This window comes from Scyliorhinus canicula, chromosome 13, assembly GCF_902713615.1.
Source record: "Scyliorhinus canicula chromosome 13, sScyCan1.1, whole genome shotgun sequence".
Classification (NCBI taxonomy): Eukaryota; Metazoa; Chordata; class Chondrichthyes; order Carcharhiniformes; family Scyliorhinidae; genus Scyliorhinus; species Scyliorhinus canicula.
The window spans coordinates 32,282,090-32,303,003 of NC_052158.1; the positions used below are offsets into that span (position 1 = coordinate 32,282,090).

Genomic DNA, 20,914 nt, shown 5'->3' on the forward strand with positions numbered 1-20,914 from the left:
TAATGTCATTTAGGGAAGGAAATCCGCCCACTAACCTGTCTGGCCTACATGTATTTCCAGACTTACAGTGATGTGGTTAACTCTGAACTGCCACTTTGTTCAAGAGCAATTAGGGATGGGCAATAAATGCTCCCTCGCCAATGACACCCTCATTCCATTAAAGAACAAAGTTTAAAAAACAACTTGGAGATTTGAAGAGCTGAGGAGTGACGCTGTGAATTCTAATACATGGAGGTGTGACATGAGGAAGGTTTGACATCCGCAGGGACGCAGTCTGAGGAGAAATGCCCCAAGGGGCGACAACATGAGGGTGAACGCAGAATCTGGTACATGGAGATGGGACTGGGTCTTGTTGGGTGTATCTGTGACTCATTCTCTGTGACCGTGAGTGAGCTGCTCAATGTGATCTTTATGTGGTCATGGACTGAAAGTGAAATAAGCTGGACTGTAGCCAGCGTACGGACTGTGACAGGATGATTATCAGGAATGTGTGACAGATTTCACTGACATCACCGATCAGGATTCAGCCCCTGATACTCAGCTACCTGAAACAGTGTTTGTCTTTGAAACAACAGTGACTGTACCTCAAATAATTCACAGGCTGTCAGGTACTGTGGGGGATCCTGGGACACGAGCTGTGTTGCATGGGTATGAGAATGATCAACAACTCTGTAAAGTTACTTCAGGGACTTCCCGACAGATAAGGGAAGAGTAAATGGAGCAAACATCAACAATTGTGGGTCCTGTGTGAAGTAGATAAGCAGCCAGAGTGATGGTGAAATGTGGGTGGGTTGAATTACAGAGACTGTGTTACAGGGCATTGAGATCTCTGAAAGAATTTTCTCCCAAGGTCCATTTATAATAATAATCGTTATTATTGTCACAAGTAGGCTTACATGAACACATTTTCAACCCTTTCTCCATTCTCCCTCACGCTTCTGCCCCCTACCCACAAATAAACCAAAATCCCAGATAGAAATGGTAAACCCAATAACTTACCACAAGTCCAAAAATCAAAACAACGTCCTAAACATATCACACACCCAACCACAAACCCTCACACCCAGCACCCTACCCTCTCTGTAAACTCCTCCAGCTCTACACCCTCCGAGATACCTCAGCTCCTCTAATACTGACCTCCTGTTCACCCCAATTTAAATCACTCCACTACTGGGATTGTGTCTTCAGCTTCCAGAACTGAGCTCTGGAATTCCCGCCCTAAAGCTCTCCGCCTCTCGTCTCACTTTCCTCCCTGAAGACACTCTCTGAAACCAGTCTCGGACCAATCATTTCTTCAATGGCCTCACATCTCGCTGTGAGGCTCAATGTCATATTTTCTTTAGAAAGATCGTGTGAAGTTCCTTGGGGATGTTTTATTACATGATAGTAATTTAAGTTGTGCTTTTCACCAATGAAAATACAAACTAAATATTAGAAATAGAGGGAAATGGAGGGGCAAATAAGAATGGGAAAATTAACATAATTGATATGTCGAGAAAATGCATTAAAGAAATGTGAGGGATTTAAATCCAACAAAATCCCAGGACAGAATGGACAACATCCCGGGATTCTAAGAGAGGTGGCTGCAGAAATAGTTTTACTTTAAATTAGTTTATAGAATGTAGGCATCGCTGGATAGGCCAGCACTTATTCCCCATCCTTACTAACCTTCCTGAAGGTGGTGGTGATCTTCTTTCTTTAACCAACACAGTCCCTGTCAACGCACAGTGCTGTTAGGCAGGGAGTTCTGGGATTTTGACAGTGAAGGAATGACCATCTCTTTCCAAGTCAGGGTGGTGTGTGGCCTGAGGTGGAGCTTGCAGCTGGGGATGTTCCCAGATATCAGCTGCCCTTGCTCTTCGAGATGGTAGTTGTTGTGCGTTTGGAAGGTGCTGCCTCAGGAGCACCTTGGTAAGTTCCTGCAGCGCATCTTGTAAATGGTACACATGGCTGCTACTGTGCGCTCGAAGGTGGATGGAGAGACTGTTTGCGCAAGGAGGAGCAATAGAACATACAGTGCAGAAGGAGGCCATTCGGCCCATCGAGTCTGCACTGGCCCACTTAAGGTCTCACTTCCACCCTACCCCAGTAACCCAATAACCCCTCCTAAACTTTTTTGGTCGCTGAGGACGATTTATCATGGTCAATACACCTAACCTGCATGTCTTTGGACTGTGGGAGGAAACCGGAGCACCCAAGGAAACCCACGCAGAGAACGTGCAGACTCCGCACAGACAGTGACCCAGCGGGGAATCGAACCTGGGACCCTGGCGCTGTGAAGCCACTGTGCTAACCACTTGTGCTACCGTGCTTCCTATAAATCAAGTTGTCTCCGTTGTCCTGGATTGTATCAAGCTTCTTGCACGCTGTTGAAGCTGCTCTCATCCAGGCAAGTGGGGAGTATTCCACAACTCTCCTGACTTGTGCCTTCTAGATGCTGGACAGGCTTTGATAAATCAGGCGGTGAGTTACCTGCTGGAGAATTCCTAGCCTCTGACTTGCTTTTGTAATACATTTATATGCCAGTCCAGTTCCGTTTCTGTCAAAGGTAGCCTCCAATACGTTGATAGTGAGGGTTTCAGCGACAATGCCACGGAACGTCAAAGGGTGATGATTAGATCCTCTCATGTAGGAGATGGTCATTGCCTTGCCCTTGTGTGGCGTGAACGTTACCACTTTTCAGCCCAAGCCTGGATATTGTCCAGGTCTTGCTCTATTTGGACATGGACCGCTTTAGGATCTGAAGAGTCACAAATAGTACTAAACATTATGCAATCGTCAACATAATATCCCCACTTCTGAATTTATAATGGAAGGTCATTGATGAAGCAGCTGAAGATGGTTGGGCCGAGGACACTACCTGAGAAATTCCTGCAGTGATGTCCCGGGACTGGGATTACTGACCACTAACCACTGCAATCATCTTCCTTTGTTCCAGGTATGACTCCAACCAATGGAGGGTTTCCCCCCCAATTCCCAATTACTCCAGTTTTGTGAAGACTCCTTGCCTTGATGCCACTCTTGGTCAAATGCTGTTTTGATGTCAAGGATGGTCACTCTCACCTCATCTCGAGAGTTCAGATGTTTTGCCCATGTTTGAACCATGGCTGCAATAAGGTCAGGATTGGAGTTATCCTGGTGGAACCCAAAAGGAGTGTCAGTGAGCAGGTTATTGGGAAGGGCCGCTTGATCGCACTGGTGATTACTCCTTCCATCACTTTACTGATGATCGAGAGTAGGCTGATTGGACATAATTGGCTGGGTTGGATTTGTCCTAGTTCTTGTGTACAGGATGTCGTGTTAAGCACAGTGATAACACAGGCTGCAACTGGACGCAGCTTTACGTGAGAGATACACCGCACCTTGAAGTTAATTCAATATGATTTATTGAACCTGTCAGTTAGCTCAATCCTCTGTGAGTTCGACTCTCTGCTAACCTAGTGTGATTAATCTGTCTGACTGAACCAGACTAGCTCTTAGCCACGTGCTCTAGGAGTTATATGACATGTACACCCTGACTCTCACTGTAGATATCACCAGTGGAAAGAGGCGGAATGTGAGTGCCTTGTGCGTTTTATAGTGGGAAACCACCCCCAAGTGTTCTGCCTGCTGATTGGTTATGTCCTGTTCTCTGTATTCATTAGCTGTCTGTTTGTCTCTCATTATGTGCATGTCTGCATATCTTGACACAGGACACGCCTGGGCAATTTTCCACATTGCCATGTTGATGCCTCTGTTGTAGCTGTGCTGGCACAGCTTGGCTAGGGGTGCGACAAATTCTGGAGTTCGATTGCTGGAATATTTCAGGGCTCTCTGCATTTTCCAGTTCCTTCAGCTATTTCTTTGTATCATGTGGAGTGAATCAAATTGGCTCTCAACAGGCAACTGTGATGGTGGGGACCTCTGGAGGCGACCGAGATGGACTCAGCACTTCTGACTAAAGATTGCTGCAAATTCTTCAGCCTTGTCTTTTGCACTGATATTCTGGGCTCCTCCATCATTGAGGATGGGGATATTCGTGGAGCCTCCTCCTCCAGTGAGTTGTTTAATTATCCACCACCATTTACAGCTGGATGGAGGCAGGACTGCAGAGTTTATATCAAATCTATTAATTGTGAAATCGCATACCTCTGTCACTTTATGCTTATGTTGTTTGGCATTGCTGCCTTCTTTCCTTTGGGGTGAACCACAAGCTTGTTTCTTATATCGAGAAAATTACCACACAACCAATATGTTAGCTCAAAAACACAGTTTACTGATAACACAAGACTTGTATCTCTGTGTAATAATACACGCGGCTCCGTACTAAACTACACCTAACGACGAAGATGGCCTTCACTTAACTTCGAGTGACCCGCACTGTGCGAGATAAGGCCTTTATCCGGTCCATGTAGTCGGTTTGGAAGTGGTTGGATTCGTCTCAGCTGGGCTCGTCCGACAGGAATGGTCGCTGGGTCCTTGAACTTGGTTGTTCTGCTGAAGTTAATCGCACACAGGCCAGACGCAAGATCGATCTCTAGTGGGCAGGGCTTTTTATCCTTAGCCTCCTTCGCACTCTTTTGGGCAGTCCTTATTCCGGGTCCAACGGATCGAGAGGGTTTCACTCACCCTCATCGATCTCAGCCAATTAGGAGGCGGTTACCTCAATGGCTGGGTGGGTCCTAGCTATCATTGTCCCAGGCACATAGGCCTTTCCAAATAAGAGGGGGATGGTGCCGGTTCGTCTGCTACTGTTGTAACTCCTTTATTCAAACTCCATTGTCCTGGGGGAAATGGTGATCGACTCTTAATGGATACAAGTTTCAGCCAAGTCTGGTTTCTTTGCACAATACACAGAGGCTGTGTACCCGTCTGTGTCCTAAATTGACCACAATTCCCATGGTCCTTTGCAGGTGGCCATTTTACATGGCTACAGCTTGCAAATGGACCTGTGCTGTAGCTTCACTAGGTTTAAATCTCATTTTTCGGTATTCCTGCTGTGGTTCCTGGCATGCCCTCCTGCACTCTTCATCGTACCCCTGGATTGAGTTAATCCCCTGGTTTGGTGGGAATGGGAAAGTGGAAGATATGCCAGGCAATGAAGTCATGTTTATGGTTGAATAAAATTCTGCTGCTGCTGATGTCCTGCATACATCATGGATGCCTATGCTCGAGTTGCTAGGTATTTTCAAAATCTATCCCTTTGAGCACAGTGGCAATGCTCCATGGGATAGATAGTTGGATGCAACGCTTGCGATTTGGTTGTGATTTTCCAAATTCTCTCACCACCCCCTTCCCCCCATGTACTGAACAGGTCTGTCCCGTTGATGATGATAAACTAAGACACAGCTGCTTTCTTTCCTAGAGTTTATTGACTTAGTTCACAAGCAACATTACTCAAAACCCTCAACGGTATCCGCGCTGTCCCCATTGATAGTTGTTCACATACCCATCATCTATTTAATGATGGAATAGTCATCAAATGTTAACAACGAGATCATCATTGGTTCTGTTGAGGGATTGTACCACCATTTATGTCCTTTTTCAAAGACCTAGACACCATCACTTGTTGGGGATTTGTGGTATAGATTTTAAGTTATTTGTATTATTTGAAAACATTATTATATTTTCAATAATTCTTGTGTCCTATATCTGTTTTGCACCGAAAATGTTGTTTGTTGTTTTATTTGAAAAATATATGAAAAGCTTAATAAAAACATATTTTAAAAATACAATATTATTAGGAGTAACATTTATTCACATAATACTTATTAAACCAATGGTTTAACACACTGGGCTAAATCGCTGACTTTTAAAGCAGACCAAGCAGGCCAGCAGCATGGTTCGATTCCCGTACCAGCCTCCCCCGACAGGCGCCGGAATGTGGCGACTAGGGGCTTTTCACAGTAACTTCATTGAAGCCTACTCGTGACGATAAGCGATTTTCATTTTTTCATTAAACCTTATCCATGTGATTAAATGTTAACAATATGATTAACACCAGGGACGGTCCTGAGGATCAGAACTCTCACTCCGCATGCCGATTCCACCTCTTAGTTAATGCAGTGAGTGAATTGGCCGTCAATGATTATGATTCCTGGTGTCTGTACAGGTTAAACAGAGCAGATCAGCTCAGATTAAAAATACAGCAAGAAAGAGAAATCACAGATATGCACAATTTCATTTGCACAAGCACATATGTATTGATGGCAGCGAATCCACATCAGTCACTCGCTGTCTCCTCGAGGAAATAAAAGCTTCCCTGATTCCCTCATCCACTCCTTCCACTGACGGCCCTGGATCACCAGGAAGTTACTGGGGAAGAGAAAGAAATATGTAGTTAGAGAAAGAGGAAAACCCAGCAGACACAGAACACCCCCAACAAAACCCATCAGACCCACCAGATGCCCGATACCTAAAGCGGCAGAAAGCATACGGAATGCTTGCCTCCATTGGATGAGGCATAGAGTATAAAAACTGGCAAGTCATGGCTATAGTTGTATAGAATCATGGTAAGGCTGCACTTGGAATATTGCGCACAATTCTGGTCGCCACACTAACAGAAAGCTGTGGAGGCTTTGGAGAGGGTGTAGAGGAGGTTTACCAGGATGTTGCCTGGTCTGGCTATGTGGAGAGGCTGAATAGACTTGGACTGTTTGCATTAGAAAGATGGAGTTTGAGATTTGATCTGATAGAGGTCTACAAGATTATGAGGGGCATGGGTAGCGTCGATTGGGCAAGCATTCTTTCCCAGGGTGGAGGGGTCAGTCACCAGGACGCATAGGTTTAAGGTCCATGGAGCAACATTTAGAGGAGATGAGCGAGGCAGTTTTTTTTACGCAGAGGGTGGCGAGTGCCTGGAGCACGTTGCCAGCGGATGCTGTGGAAGCAGATACATTAACAGCATTCAAAAGGCATCTCGACAAAAGCATGGATAGGATGGGATACGGTACAAGGAGGTGCTGAGGGATTTGGTAAAGGTTGGTATCGTGACCGGTATAGGCTTGGAGGGCCGAAGGGCCTGTTCCTGTGCTGTATTGTTCTTTGAAGAGAACAGAAAGTGGAGGGGGTGGAGTTTAAAGAGAAATTTGTAAATCAACCCGAGCATAAAAAGATACAGGGGGCGATTCTCCGATATGGAGGCCAACTGTTCACGTCGTTGTAAAACGTGACGCCGGCGTGAACGGGACCCGCAAAATCGGCGCTGCGCCAACCCGGGCATGGGCAGTTGGGCCAGCTCAATCCTGCACATGCACAGTTGGGCCGCGCCATCATGCGCATGCGCGGGGAACTTGTTACGGCTCCGACCCAACATGGGGTCGGTGTTCAGGGACTGGCCGCGGTGCCGGGAAGTAGGCCCGGGAGGATGGGGGGGGGGGGGGGGGGAGGGGGGGAGGGGAGAGGCCGGCCCGCCGATCGGTGGGCCCCGATCGCGGACCGGACCCCATCGGAGGCCCCTCCCGGTCAGGAGCCCCCCCCCCCCACAGGCCACCCCCCGAGCGTTCCCACAGAGTTCCCACTGGCAGCGACCAGGGTGGAACAGCGCCGGTAGGACCCTCTCGTGTCGGAGTGGCCGCTCGGCCCATCCAGGCCGGAGAATCGGTGGCCGATTCCAGCAGCCTGCGGCTGGTGCCGCATCAGCGCAAATGGCGTCGATTCTCCGCACCTCGGTCAATTGCACAGGGGCGTCGAGCCATCATGGCGCAGTTGCTCCTATTCTCCAGCCTGGCGCGGGGCTCGGAGAATCGCCCCCATAATATTTGAAAGAGAACAAAATCAAGGAGCATAAAGAGGTAACAGAGGGCCAATTGGAGACTTAAAAGTTAACCTGTGTGAGGATGCACAGGTTGTGGTCAGGTTCTCAATGATTTCTTGGCAACTGAGTACAAAGAACAGGGAGCTGATGATGACACACTGATGTCATACAGGAAGATGATCACAGAGGTTTTAATCCTATCAATGGGTTTGATGGCCAAAATCTTCCGTTCTCAATCGCAGCTGAGATTTTCCGGTGCCACTCAAAGTGAATTGATCTTTTGCCGGAAAACCAGATTTTCCGGTATCGCTCGCAATGGGTCCGGCCAGGGACGAGATCGGCAATCCCGTCCGATGTCGTTCAAAGTAGAAGTTAGAAGAAGCAAGGGAGGAACTTGCAGAGGCTTTGACCATCATTACAATCCCTCCCTGGCAACAGGAGTGGTGGAAGAAGATTGAGGGACTGAGGAATGATTGACCAGCTAATATAACATCAGTGATGGGAAAATTATTGGAATCCATTTTGAGGAACAGTAGACAACTTTCATTCAGAAAGGCACAGATTAATCCAGGAAAGTAGCATGGATTTGTTAAGGGAAGATCATCCCAGACTAAACGTACTGAATTTCTTTGAAGAGGAGAAGGAGGGTTGATGAGGGTAGCGTGGTGGATGTTGTCAACATAGATTTGAACAACACTTTTGACAAGGTTCCACATGGCACTTACTCTTCGTGGTTTATAGAAATTATTTAGATTCCAATGTTGGGGTAATGATAAAAGAAGTTTGAAGATGTACAAACCCTGTCCATGTGGCTGACAGTGATGGGAAAAGGTTCAGACTGCAGGAAGATAGAGATGGTCAGATCAGTTGCGGGGAAAAGCAGAAAATGCAATTCAATGCAGAGAAGTGTGAAGTTTTAGGTTTCGGAAGGTGCAACAAAGCAAAGGGAATCCACAATAAATGGGAGGATAGTGAGCAACATGGAGGGATAGTGGGCCCTTGGAGTGTATGTCGATAAATTGGGAAAGGTGCCAGGACAGGGAAACAATGTGGTTAAGACACTGTATAACATGTTTTCCATTATTATCAGAGGAGCAGAGCACAGTGCTTTTGCTGGAACTGTGAACAACACCAGATAGACCACAGCTGGAGCACTTCAAAAAGTCTGTCAGCACATTACAGAAAAGATGGTACTGGCGAGAATGCAGAGGAGATTGTTTAATGTGGACAGGACTGGAGAATGTTCATTGGGTGAAAAGACCGGATAGGCTAGAATAGGAATCTTTAGAATGGAGGAGGCAAGAAGGGAATTTTAATTGAGATGTATATATTCTGAGAAGCCATGGTAAACAAGGATAATCTATACCTTAGTAAAAGGATCCAAAATCAAGAGGGCACACATTTAAAGTAACTGACGGAAGCAATAGAGGAGAGATTAGGAAACAGTATTTCATTCAGTAGGTGGTAGGGATCTGGAACTCTCTGCCTGAAGGATGGGAGAGGCAGAAACTCCCACCACATTTAGCAAATTCTTGGATGTTGACTTGAGGAGCTGTGATCTGCAGGGCTGCAAACTGAGGACATGAAGTTGAGATTGGGCTGGGGAATCTCTTCATTAATCTGCAGGGACATGATGGGCTGAATGGCCTCTTTCTGTGTTGTAAATTTCTAACATTCAATTTCCAATCCTCAAATCAGCTATCAAACCCCAGCAGACCTTCAAACACCAGCAAACCCCATCAGACCAGCAAAATTCACGAAAACACCTGACACCACAAACATTCAGAAAAGATCAGACCCATGACAAAACATGACACATGTTAAATCCTGGGGGAGTGATACACCCCAGTGAGCAACACTGAGGGAAAACTCTGGGAATTCCAATTTCCTTAAGAAAATTCAGCAGCATAGAGGAGTCTGTCCAGGGTGAAATGTTTCTGGATGTCTCAACACCCACAATATCTCCATCCTCAGACCATAGAGGACCAACCATTTCCAGAAGACCAGTCTCAATGCTCAGTGCTGAATTGGATGAGTTTCACTTTAGTGACGATACATGGAGAGACAGACATGGAGCTCGCACTCCACCCACCAGATTATGCAGTTAACACCAGCAGGAATATCCCCGTTAGAATGATCCACTCCCAATTTTGATCATCAATGTTCATACCTCAAACATCAACTTATACCGATAAGTTCGGAGGAGCTGGATGAAGAACCCCCTTTATCAGAAGCTGTTAAAGGAAGGAGAGGCATTAAAAAAATTATTAGAGAGTATCAGGCACAGAATGCAGAATGTTTCACACAGTTACACACAGATCCAGAGGGTGTTTGCTGATCAGCTTACTGTTTGTAGGATTGTAGTCGCTCTTCCCTCTCCCTGTAAAACAAGGAATGTTTAGTGAGTGACAAAACTGACAGAAAATCAGGGAGAGTCTGAAACTCCGAGTGAAAAGGACAGATGGACCGTTCCTCAGTCCCCCGCCCGTACACGGTACCCACGCTCCCGCCCGGACACGGGATTCATACTGATCCCTAAACTCATTGTCCAACCCGGGACCCTTTCCCACATTTCTGACTCTCTCTGTTTATCATGAGTCCCTTACTCTCCCTGTCTCAACCCTGGGGCTCTTTCGCCCACTGTATGCTCCCTGCACCAACCTGAGAACCACAGACAGCCATCCTCACACTGGAATATTCCCTCAGGATCCCAGTGTGGAGCTGCTGTTTTCCCTCCAATTCCTACCTTTCTTCTTGTAGATGACGACAGCCACAATGATGAGAGCGATGAGCAGCCCCAGGATCCCGAGCACAATCCCAATGGTAACCTGGGAGTGAGACTTTGGCACTGTTAGAGAGAAAATCAGAGACAGTGAATCAGGGAGAGAGAAAATGTTAGCATCTGAATTTCAAAGGCCTCAATTTGACCAACCCCAGCCTCTGTTTTCCTGAGAACAGAGACCCAGCCTGTCAACCCTTCCCTGATACGTACACCCACTCATTTCTGGTACCATCTCTGGAATTCATCTCTACAACCTCTCCTTGGCAGCACGGTAGCACAGTGGTTAGCATTGTTGCTTCACAGCTCCAGGGCCTCAGGTTCAAGATCCTGGATCACTGTCTGTGCGGAGTCTGCACATTCGTCCCATGTCCGTCCGGGTGCTCCGGTTTCCTCCCACAAGTCCCCAAAGACGTGCTGATAGGTAATTTGGACATTCTGAATTCTCCCTCAGTGTACCCGAACAGGCGCCGGAATTTGGCGACTAGGGGCTTTCCACAGTAACTTCATTAAAATGTTAATTTAAGCGTACCTGTGATAATAAAGATTATTATTATTGTACAAGATGGTGACTGGAACTGCACACGGTATTCTAAATGTGGTCTAACCAAGGTTTGATACAGGTTTAGCATAATATTCCGAATTTAAAATTCTACCCCTCGAGAAATAAAGCCTGGTTTTCGGTTTGCTTTATTGTGACCTTGTGCAAACAGTTACGTCAAGTTTATTGATTGCTTGTACACGGAGATCCCTTTGTTCCTGACCCCATCTAGACTTGCGCCTTTCAAGTACGATGTGACCTCCCTATTCATCCTCAATGAAAACTACCTTACGTTTATCTGTGCTGAACTTCATTGACCAATTATTTGCCCATCCTATAAGTTTATAATGTCTATTCATTTGTTGCAATCCTGCTCAGTATCGACTAATCCCACCCAATCCGGTGTCATCTGCAAATTGAGAAATAGTGTTTTGGATTCCCTGTCCACATCATTGAGTGTAAGTTGTGAACAGCGGTGATCCCAGCACTGATCCTTGTGGATCACCACTTTCCACCTTCTGCACTCTGAATAATGCTCCATCACTCTCGCGCTCTGCTTTCGATCTTCAAGATGTGGAGATGCCGACGTTGGACTGGGGCGAGTACAGTAAGAAGTCTCACAACACCAAGTTAAAGTCCGACACGTTTGTTTCGGAGAGCAGCTCCTTCATCAGCAGAGTGAATAGGTGGGTTCCACAAACACAAATATAGACAAATTCAATGATGCAAGACGACGACTGACATCCAAACAAAAATGTAATGTTTGAAGGATATGTCTTTCGTATGCAGTCACAAAAATCGGGCACAGATTTTGTAACAGACTTGCGTCTTAAAGCACAATCCTACAATTTTGCAGAACTGCAGGATTCTATAATAAAGGACCATTTGTTTATTGACTAAAAAGTGCCACGTTACGCAAACGAATGTGATGTGACTTTATGAAATACGGATATGCAAGGCCAGCGAAGTTGATTTGCAACAACCCACTGGAATTCAAGCACAGGGAAATGGCGTGAAACAAGAAAGCGAGACCGACGCCATCCTTGCAGTGTTGCAGCAAAACTAAAACGTGGTCAGCATGTTGACCGCCATGTTAGAGGACCATCAGAGCATGCCACTGTGTCCCAGGTGTGACAGAATGCACAGCCCAAGTAAATACTCTGCACACGTTAAACCTGCAGCCGATGTGCCAGAATAAGTCACTTTGTGCCGATCTATGCTCACTGAAACAGGCCAGCAGCTCAAGAGCATTGACGTAGGAAACCGACATGCTGGACCTACAGGAGCACTTGGAATTAACATGGTGAAGACAGTGGATGAGTGGACCACGCCGCTCAACATCAACGGCACAATAATACAGGTAATGCTCGATACAGGGGCTCAAGCAAGTCTAATTAACAAAGCCGATTGCTAAAAGCCAATCACCAAAAAAAACCAAATGCATCCTCGGTGTCTATAGCGGACAGCGTATAGTGACTCTAGATGTGTGTCACCTGATGTTAACAGTTAAAGGCAAAGAACACATGATCGGATTCATAATAGTGCAGTCGGCAAGAAAGTCGCTACTGGACACAGAGGCCTGCGAGCAGTTACAGTGAGTGCAGCATGTCCACAGGGTAATGGAGCAGCCGCATGACGCCAGCATCGACCAAATTCTCAGTCACTTTCTGGAGGTGTTCCAGGGAATCGAGGTGCTGCCATCACAATACAAAATTCAGCTGCAGGATGATGCCCAGTGATCTATCCGCCGAGACGAGTACCTGCACCACTTCGAGAACGCCTTAAGACCGAAGTGGACAAGACTCTATCAGATCCCCAAAAAAGAGGAGGTGACCTGCAAAGTGAAAAATGCCACAGCATTCAGCTAACTGGATGCATCCAAGGGCTTCTGGCAGCTGAGACTGGACAAGGACAGCACACGTCGTACACTTTCGACACAAGGTTTGGGCAATATATTTTCCTCAGAATGACGTTTGGTTTTGTTACAGCTGGGGGTGGGGGGGGGGGGGGGGTGTTGGTTATATTGTTTGTTCTTGTTGACATCTGATGTTTAAAAATAGTTAAAATTATAAAAGCCTCAATAAAACATTTTCTAAAAAAATAGAATTCTGTTTGGCGTCATCTCAGCGTCTGAAACCTTCCACCATGGAGCATAGAGTAGATAACCTGCCTGGAGTTCGGGTGTATGTCACTGACATTATCATCTGGACATCAAACTTAGCGGAACAAAATGAGTAACTATGTCTCAGTACAGGCTCAAACGCAACAGGGGGAAGCGCCAATTCGATGACGGGGAATGCGGCCTGATCCAGAGAAACTCTGAGCCATCATCAGCATGCCTTGTCCGCTGGACAAAAATGCAATGCTACATCTGCTGGGAATGATAATCTTTGTCGGAAAATGTATCCCAACTAAGCCTCGAAGACCGTAAACTTAAGGAACCTAATCAGGGAAACTGTTCCTTTTCAATGGACAGTCAGCCATGAAACTGAGTGGGCCAACCTAAAACAGGCATTGACCACTGCACCAGTGTTGGCGTTCTTCGACCCAACAAAAAAAGGAAGATATGAACCATCGTCAGGCAGAATGGGCTAGGAGCAGTCCTATTACAGGAGAACGTTGACAGGATCTGGCAAACAGTGGCGTCTGCATCCAGGGAAATGACGGAGCTCCCAGCAAAGGTATGCCCAAGTAGAAAAGGAATGTCTTGGGCTGGTGGAGGGCATTGAGAAATTCCATACTATGTCTTCGGTCTACCAACGTTTAAGGTGGAGACCGATCATCGACCACTGGTCTTCATAATTCGGAGGAACCATTGTGAGATGTCACCTCGCATCCAGAGACTAATTATGAAGCTACAGAGATATAACTTCAACCTTGTGTACTTGCCGGGCAAATATGTTGTGGTGGCGGGCGCCCTGTCCAGAGCCACAAACAACAAGGAACGTCTAGACAAGGCCAAAATCGTACAGGGACAGGTCGATCTGAGCGTGGAAACGCTGCCAGTATCAGATACCAAGTTCGAACTGATAAAGGCTGAGGCATTGAAAGATGTGACCTTGGAGAAAGTAATCCACCACATGCAACATGGATGGCCCACCAATGCATGTTCCAAATTCTGGTACGTCATGCATGAGCTAAGCCACACCAATGGCTTTCTGCTTTGAAAAACAAGAATTGTTATTCCACATTCCATACACAACATGATCCTCGTCCAGATCCACAAATGGCACCTGGGGATCGAGAAATGAAAGAGATGGGAAGGGAGTCGGGTACTGGCCAGGCATCGACCAAGACATACAACGCACAATGGAGCACTGCCAGAGGTACCAGAATAGTCAACAAAAACAACCAATGACGGAAAGTGAGTCAGACAACAAGCCATGGCTGAAGGTCGGGGTTGATCTGCTCTAAATGAACGTCAATGAATACATGGTAATGGTAGACTACTACTCCAACTACCCGGCGGTAATGATGCTACCAAGCTCCAGCACTGCCAGCGCCATCAGGGCTGCAAAAGAGATCTTTGCTCGGATGGTGTACTGTAAACCAGGGGTGGGCAAACTACGGCCCGCGGGCCGCATGCGGCCCGACAAAGGTTTTTATGCGGCCCGCCAATGAGGTGCCCGGAATCATTTTTTTTTAATATAATTTTTATTGGAATTTTTTACAGAAAATATAAAACATAACGAGAAACAATGAAATGCAACAAAATAACCAATAATAGCTGTACCACCCCCAGACCGTATCGACGCATGTATCCCATCCCCCACTGCCCCAACCCCAATGAACAACAAAAGAACTTAAAAATTAATTTAATTGAAATAAACAAACATAGTCATCGTCCGCCCCCCCCCACCCACCTTTTCCCTCCCCCCACCTTTTCCCTCCCCCCACCTTTTCCCTCCCCCCACCTTTTCCCTCCCCCCACCTTTTCCCTCCCCCCACCTTTTCCCTCCCCCCACCTTTTCCCTCCCCCCCGGGTTGCTGCTGCTACTGTCCCCGTACCCTATCGTTGAGCCAGAAAGTCGAGAAAAGGTTGCCACCGCCTGAAGAACCCTGGTACCGACCCTCTCTGGGCGAATTTGACCTTCTCTAGCTTAATGAAACCCGCCATGTCATTGATCCAGGTCTCCACGCTTGGGGGCCTCGCATCCTTCCATTGTAGCAAGATCCTTCGCCGGGCTACTAGGGACGCAAAGGCCAGCACACCGGCCTCTTTTGCCTCCTGCACTCCCGGCTCCACCCCAACCCCAAAAAGCGCGAGTCCCCATCCTGGCTTGACCCTGGATCCCACCACTCTCGACACCGTCCTCGCCACCCCCTTCCACAACTCCTCCAGCGCCGGGCATGCCCAGAACATATGGGCATGGTTCGCTGGACTCCCCGAGCACCTGACACACCTATCTTCACCCTCAAAGAACCTACTCATCCTCGTCCCAGTCATGTGGGCCCGGTGCGGCACCTTGAATTGGATGAGGCTAAGCCGCGCACACGAGGAGGAAGAATTAACCCTCTCCAGGGCATCAGCCCATGTCCCGTCTTCGATCTGTTCCCCCAGTTCCCTCTCCCACTTAGCTTTCAGCTCCTCTACTGACGCCTCCTCCGCCTCCTGCATAACCTTGTAGATATCAGATATCTTCCCCTCCGACCCAGACCCCCGAAAGCACCCTGTCGCTCACCCCCCACGCGGGAAGCGAAGGGAATCTCTCCACCTGCCGCCTAGCAAATGCCTTTACCTGCAGATACCTGAACATGATCCCCGGGGGGTGCCCAAATTTCTCCAACTCCCCAGGATCGCAAACCTCCCATCAATAAACATGTCCCTCAGCTGTCTGATGCCCGCTCTGTACCAACCCTGAAATCCCCCATCAATGTTCCCCGGTACGAACCTATGGTTCCCCCTTAACGGAGCCTCCATCGAGCCCCCCACCTCCCCTATGTCGCCTCCACTGCCCCCAAATCTTGAGGGTAGCCGCCACCACCGGACCCGTGGTATACCTTGTAGGAGGGAGTGGCCACGGCGCCGTTACCAGGGCCCCCAGGCTTGTATCTCCACAGGACGCCCTCTCCATCTGTTTCCATGCTGCCCCCTCCCCCTCCATTACCCACTTGTGCACCATCGACACATTGGCCGCCCAATAATACCCCGAGAGATTGGGTAACGCCAGCCCCCCCCCATCTCTACCCCGCTCCAAGAAGACCCTCTTCACCCTCGCGGTCCCATGCGCCCAAACAAAGCTCATGATGCTGCTAGTAACCCTTCTAAAAAAGGCCCTCGGGATAAAGATGGGCAAACACTGAAAAAGGAACAAGAACCTCGGGAGAACTGTCATTTTGACGGACTGCACTCTACCCGCCAACGATAGCGGCACCATGTCCCACCTTTTAAATTCCTCCTCCATCTGTTCCACCAGCCTGGTAAAGTTAAGCTTATGGAGAGTCCCCCAACTCCTGGCCACCTGCACCACCAGGTATCTGGGGCCGAGAAGCCCCCAAATTCCGCTAACAGCTCCATCACCCCCGGCATTCCCCCTTCTGGATCCGCCACATATAACAGCAGGTCGTCCGCATACAGCGATACACGATGTTCCTCCCCACCCCACACCAGACCCCTCCATCTCCCTGACTCCCTCAACGCCATAGCCAAAGGTTCAATCGCCAGTGCAAAGAGCAAGGGGGACAGGGGGCACCCCTGCCTGGTCCCACGGTAGAGCCTGAAGTACTCCGATCTTCCATTGGTAACTACACTTGCCATCGGAGCCGCGTAGAGCAGCCTCACCCATTTGATGAATCCCTCCCCGAATCCGAACCGCTCCTGCACCTCCCACAGGTACCCCCACTCAACTCTATCAAACGCATTCTCCGCATCCAGCGCCACCACTATCTCCGCCTCCCCCTCCACTGCCGGCATCATAATAACATTTAGCAGTCTCCGCACATTCGTGTTGAGCTGCCGTCCCTTGACAAATCCTGTCTGATCCTCGTGTATCACCCCGGCACACAGTCCTCTATCCTGGTGGCCAGGATCTTCGCCAGCAACTTAGCGTCAACATTGAGGAGCGAGATAGGCCTGTATGATCCACACTGCAAGGGGTCCTTATCCCGCTTTAGGATCAGAGAGATCAGTGCCCGCGACATCGTTGGGGGAAAAGCCCCCCCCCTCCCATGCCTCATTGAAGGCTAGCACCAACAGGGGGCCCAACAGATCCACATACTTTTTATAAAATTCCACCGGGAACCCGTCCGGCCCCGGCGCCTTACCTGACTGCATTTGTCCAATCCCCCTGACTCGCTCCTCCAACTCTATCGGCGCCCCCAGCCCCTCTACCAGCTCCTCTTGAACCCTTGGGAACCATAGCCTGTTCATGAAGCTCTCCATCCCCCCTCTCCCCATCGGAGGTTCTGACCGGTACAGTTCCTCGTAGAAGTCCCTAAAGACCCCATTTACTTCTGTCCCCTTCTGCACTACATTCCCACCCCATCAGTCACTCCACCAATTCCCCTAGCCGCATCTTGCCTGCGGAGCTGATGCGCCAACATCCTGCTCGCCTTCTCCCCAAACTCATACCGTGCCCTGCGACCTCCTCCACTGTGTCTCCGCCTTTCTGGTGGTCAACAAGTCAAATTTGGCCTGGAAACTACGCCGTTCCCCCAGCAACCCCTCCTCCGGTGCCTCCGCGTATCTCCTGTCCACATCCAGGAGCTCCCCCACCAGTCTCTCCCTCTCCTTCCTCTCCCTCCTTTCCCTATGGGCCCGGATGGAGATCAGCTCCCCCCGGATCACTGCTTTCAGAGCCTCCCAGACCATCCCCACCCGGACCTCCCCCATGTCGTTGGTATCAAGATACCCCTCAATACTTCCCCGGACCCTCCTACACACCTCCTCATCAGCCAGCAGCCCCACATCCAGGCGCCAGAGCGGGCGCTGGTCCCACGCCTCCCCCATCTCCAGATCAACCCAGTGCGGAGCATGGTCTGAAATCGCTATGGCCGAATACTCTGCATCCTGCACCTTCGGGATCAATCCCCTGCTCAGGATGAAAAACTCTATTCGGGAATAGACCCTATGGACATGGGAGAAAAAGGAATAATCCCGCGCTCTCGGTCTCCCAAACCTCCAGGGATCCACCCCTCCCATCTGGTCCATAAACCCCCTCAGCACTGGCCGCCACCGGTCTCCTACCCGTCCTTGAACTGGACCGGTCCAGTGGGGGATCCAGCACTGTGTTAAAGTCTCCCCCCATGATCAGGCCCCCTGCCTCCACGTCCGGAATGCGGCCCAACAAGCGCTTCATGAAGCCGGCATCATCCCAATTCGGGGCATATACATTAACCAGCACCACCTTCTCTCCCTGCAGCCTACCCTTCACCATAATATATCTGCCCTCCTTGTCCGACACCACCTCAAACGCCACCCTCTTCCCCACCAGAATCGCCACCCCCCGGTTCTTCGCGTCCAATCCTGAGTGAAAAACCTGCCCCACCCACCCCTTCCTCAGACGAACCTGGTCCGCCACCTTCAAGTGGGTCCCCTGGAGCATAGCCACGTCCGCCTTCAGCCCCTTCAGATGAGAAAATACCCTAGTTCTCTTAACCGGCCCATTCAGCCCCCTCACGTTCCAAGTAATCAGCCGAATCAGAGGGCATCCTGCCCCTCTCCTCCGCCGGCTAGCCATAGCTTATCGACTGCTCGCCCCAGGCCAGCTCGCCGCGCCTGACCAGTTCCCCATGGCGATAACGCCTCTCCTCTACCCCCCCGGCCCACGCCAGCTCCTTCCTAGCCAGAGGTGCCCGGAATCATAACCGGCATTTTTGAAAAGCCGCCGGGGAAAAGCCACTGAAGTAAATGCGCTTATTCAATAAGCGCATTTACTTTAGCGGCTTTTCCCCGGTGGCTTTTCAAAAATGCCGGTTATGATTCCGGGCACCTCATTGGCGGGCCGCATAAAAACGCGCGTAGTGGGGTGGATGAGTGGGGCTGTCTCATTGGTCGGTTTAGTTGGGTGTGCGACCAATAGGAGTCCAGGTTACAAACGATAAGCCTTGTTATTGTTTGTAACCTGGACTCCTATTGGTCGCACACCCAACTAAACCGACCAATAAGGCAGCCCCACTCATCCACCCCACTACGTGCGTTTTTATCGTTGACTCGGCTAGGCTGTGCTTCTGTCAGTGTTAAGGATCAGCACAAGCAACTTGACACCTGATTTCAACAAACTGGTAAATGACTGCAGTCAGATGCATCATTCTCATTGACATTGTTCTGTTACTGAGGTACTTTGTTTTTCAAATAAATGTGCTTTTTTTTCTTTAAAGACCTTTTATTTTGGCTATTTAAAATATTAATTATTTTACTTAATATACTATGCGGCCCTTTAAAATTGTGAATTTCTGAATGTAGCCCTTGCACGGAAAAGTTTGCCCACCCCTGCTGTAAACGGTCATGAGCCACAACGGTTCCTGCTTTGCCAGCTGGGAATGGCAGCAGAACACAAAGAAATGTGACTTCAAGGTCGTGACCTCTAGCCCGCACTACCCTCAATCAAATGGGCAGGTAGAGAAAGGGGTCCACATTGTCAAAACCCTGCTTAGAAAGGCTATGGCATTACACAGTGACCCGACCTAGGTCTGTTGGCACACCGCACCACGCCACTGAGTTGTGGATTGGTTCCAGCCCAATTACTCATGGGGAGGAGACTGTGGACAACACTCCCCACCATGCTGGAAAAAGTCGACGAGCCAATTGTGCAGAGAATCGCGGCACAAAAACAAAAACAGGTTCAGTATTACAGCCGATCCAGCAAGATGTTGGACGGCTTGGGACCGGACGACATTGTCAGGTTGCAGACAGCACAAGGATGGTCCAACACTGCAAGGTCATGAGACAGGCAGGTCCCCAATCATTTGTCATCCTCACGGATCAAGGATCCATACTGAGATGGAATCGGAAGGCATTGATGCAGCCATTCACCATACAGCCCAGGCTGGACGAAGGGGTTGCTCATCCTCGCATGCCTGAGCCTGAGCACGCTACCAAAGAAGGGCCAGCAACAGCGACAAATACTGAGCAAGTGAGGCTACCCGACCTCAACACAAGCACTATGAAGGTCCACAAGGGTTCGAGGGCGACCTGACAGACTGGATCTGTGAACAGTACTGGACTTTTTAAAACACTGGACCCTATTGGAAAAAAAAGAAAACATTTGCATGCCTTCAATTTGACCCATTTAAAATTTTTATATCTGTAAATAGCTCATATGTGCATGTCAATGATTTAAGGATCATTTTGAAAAACAGAAGGTGATGATATGTGAACTATCATCTATGTATATAATATAATAACCAAATTGTATGCAAACATAAGTGCCTGTATGTATAGATTAGTATTCGAGCATCCGACCACAGGTGGCGTGACGACAGGAGAAGGTTACAGGAAGCCATCCACATCGAGAGACAGGATGTATTCTAGCATCCAGTCACAGATCGAGCAGCTCCTGAGCACCAACTACAAAGTCCTCGCCCTCCATCCATGCAGAAAACATTACAACTGGATCCTGTCCCTCCTGTGATTTCCAAGAATACACCAGGCCATGTCCCTCCTGTGATATGCCAGGATACATCATCTCCATCCCCTCCTGTTATATCCCAGGAAACACCGGCCCTGTGCCCCTTGTAATATCCTAACATACATTGGGTTCTGTCGTACTGCAATATATCAGAATACTCCTGACCTACTATACTGTCCAAAGCTACATCAGATACTGGTCGTACCATAATATTACTGGATACATTGGATCCCACCACCCTGAAATATCCCAGGATACTCGGCCATGTTGCACTGTAATGCCCCAGGATA

The 20,914-nt window shown here is 48.7% G+C and overlaps 1 protein-coding gene across 2 annotated transcripts in view; it reads right to left on the reverse strand.

Moving 5' to 3' along the window:
• Nucleotides 1-5,332: 5,332 nt before the first annotated feature.
• LOC119976760 (H-2 class I histocompatibility antigen, Q9 alpha chain-like) overlaps nucleotides 5,333-20,914 on the reverse strand; it is a 136,064-nt gene continuing 120,482 nt past the window's right edge. For both annotated transcript variants that reach the window (XM_038817501.1, XM_038817500.1), the window contains exons 5-8: nucleotides 10,482-10,583; nucleotides 10,083-10,115; nucleotides 9,906-9,969; nucleotides 5,333-6,294 (exon numbers count right to left, since the gene is read on the reverse strand). In XM_038817501.1, the coding sequence (XP_038673429.1) occupies nucleotides 9,914-9,969; nucleotides 10,083-10,115; nucleotides 10,482-10,583 (191 nt within the window). In that variant the 3' untranslated portion in view covers nucleotides 5,333-6,294; nucleotides 9,906-9,913. The remainder of the gene's footprint in view (nucleotides 6,295-9,905; nucleotides 9,970-10,082; nucleotides 10,116-10,481; nucleotides 10,584-20,914) is intronic.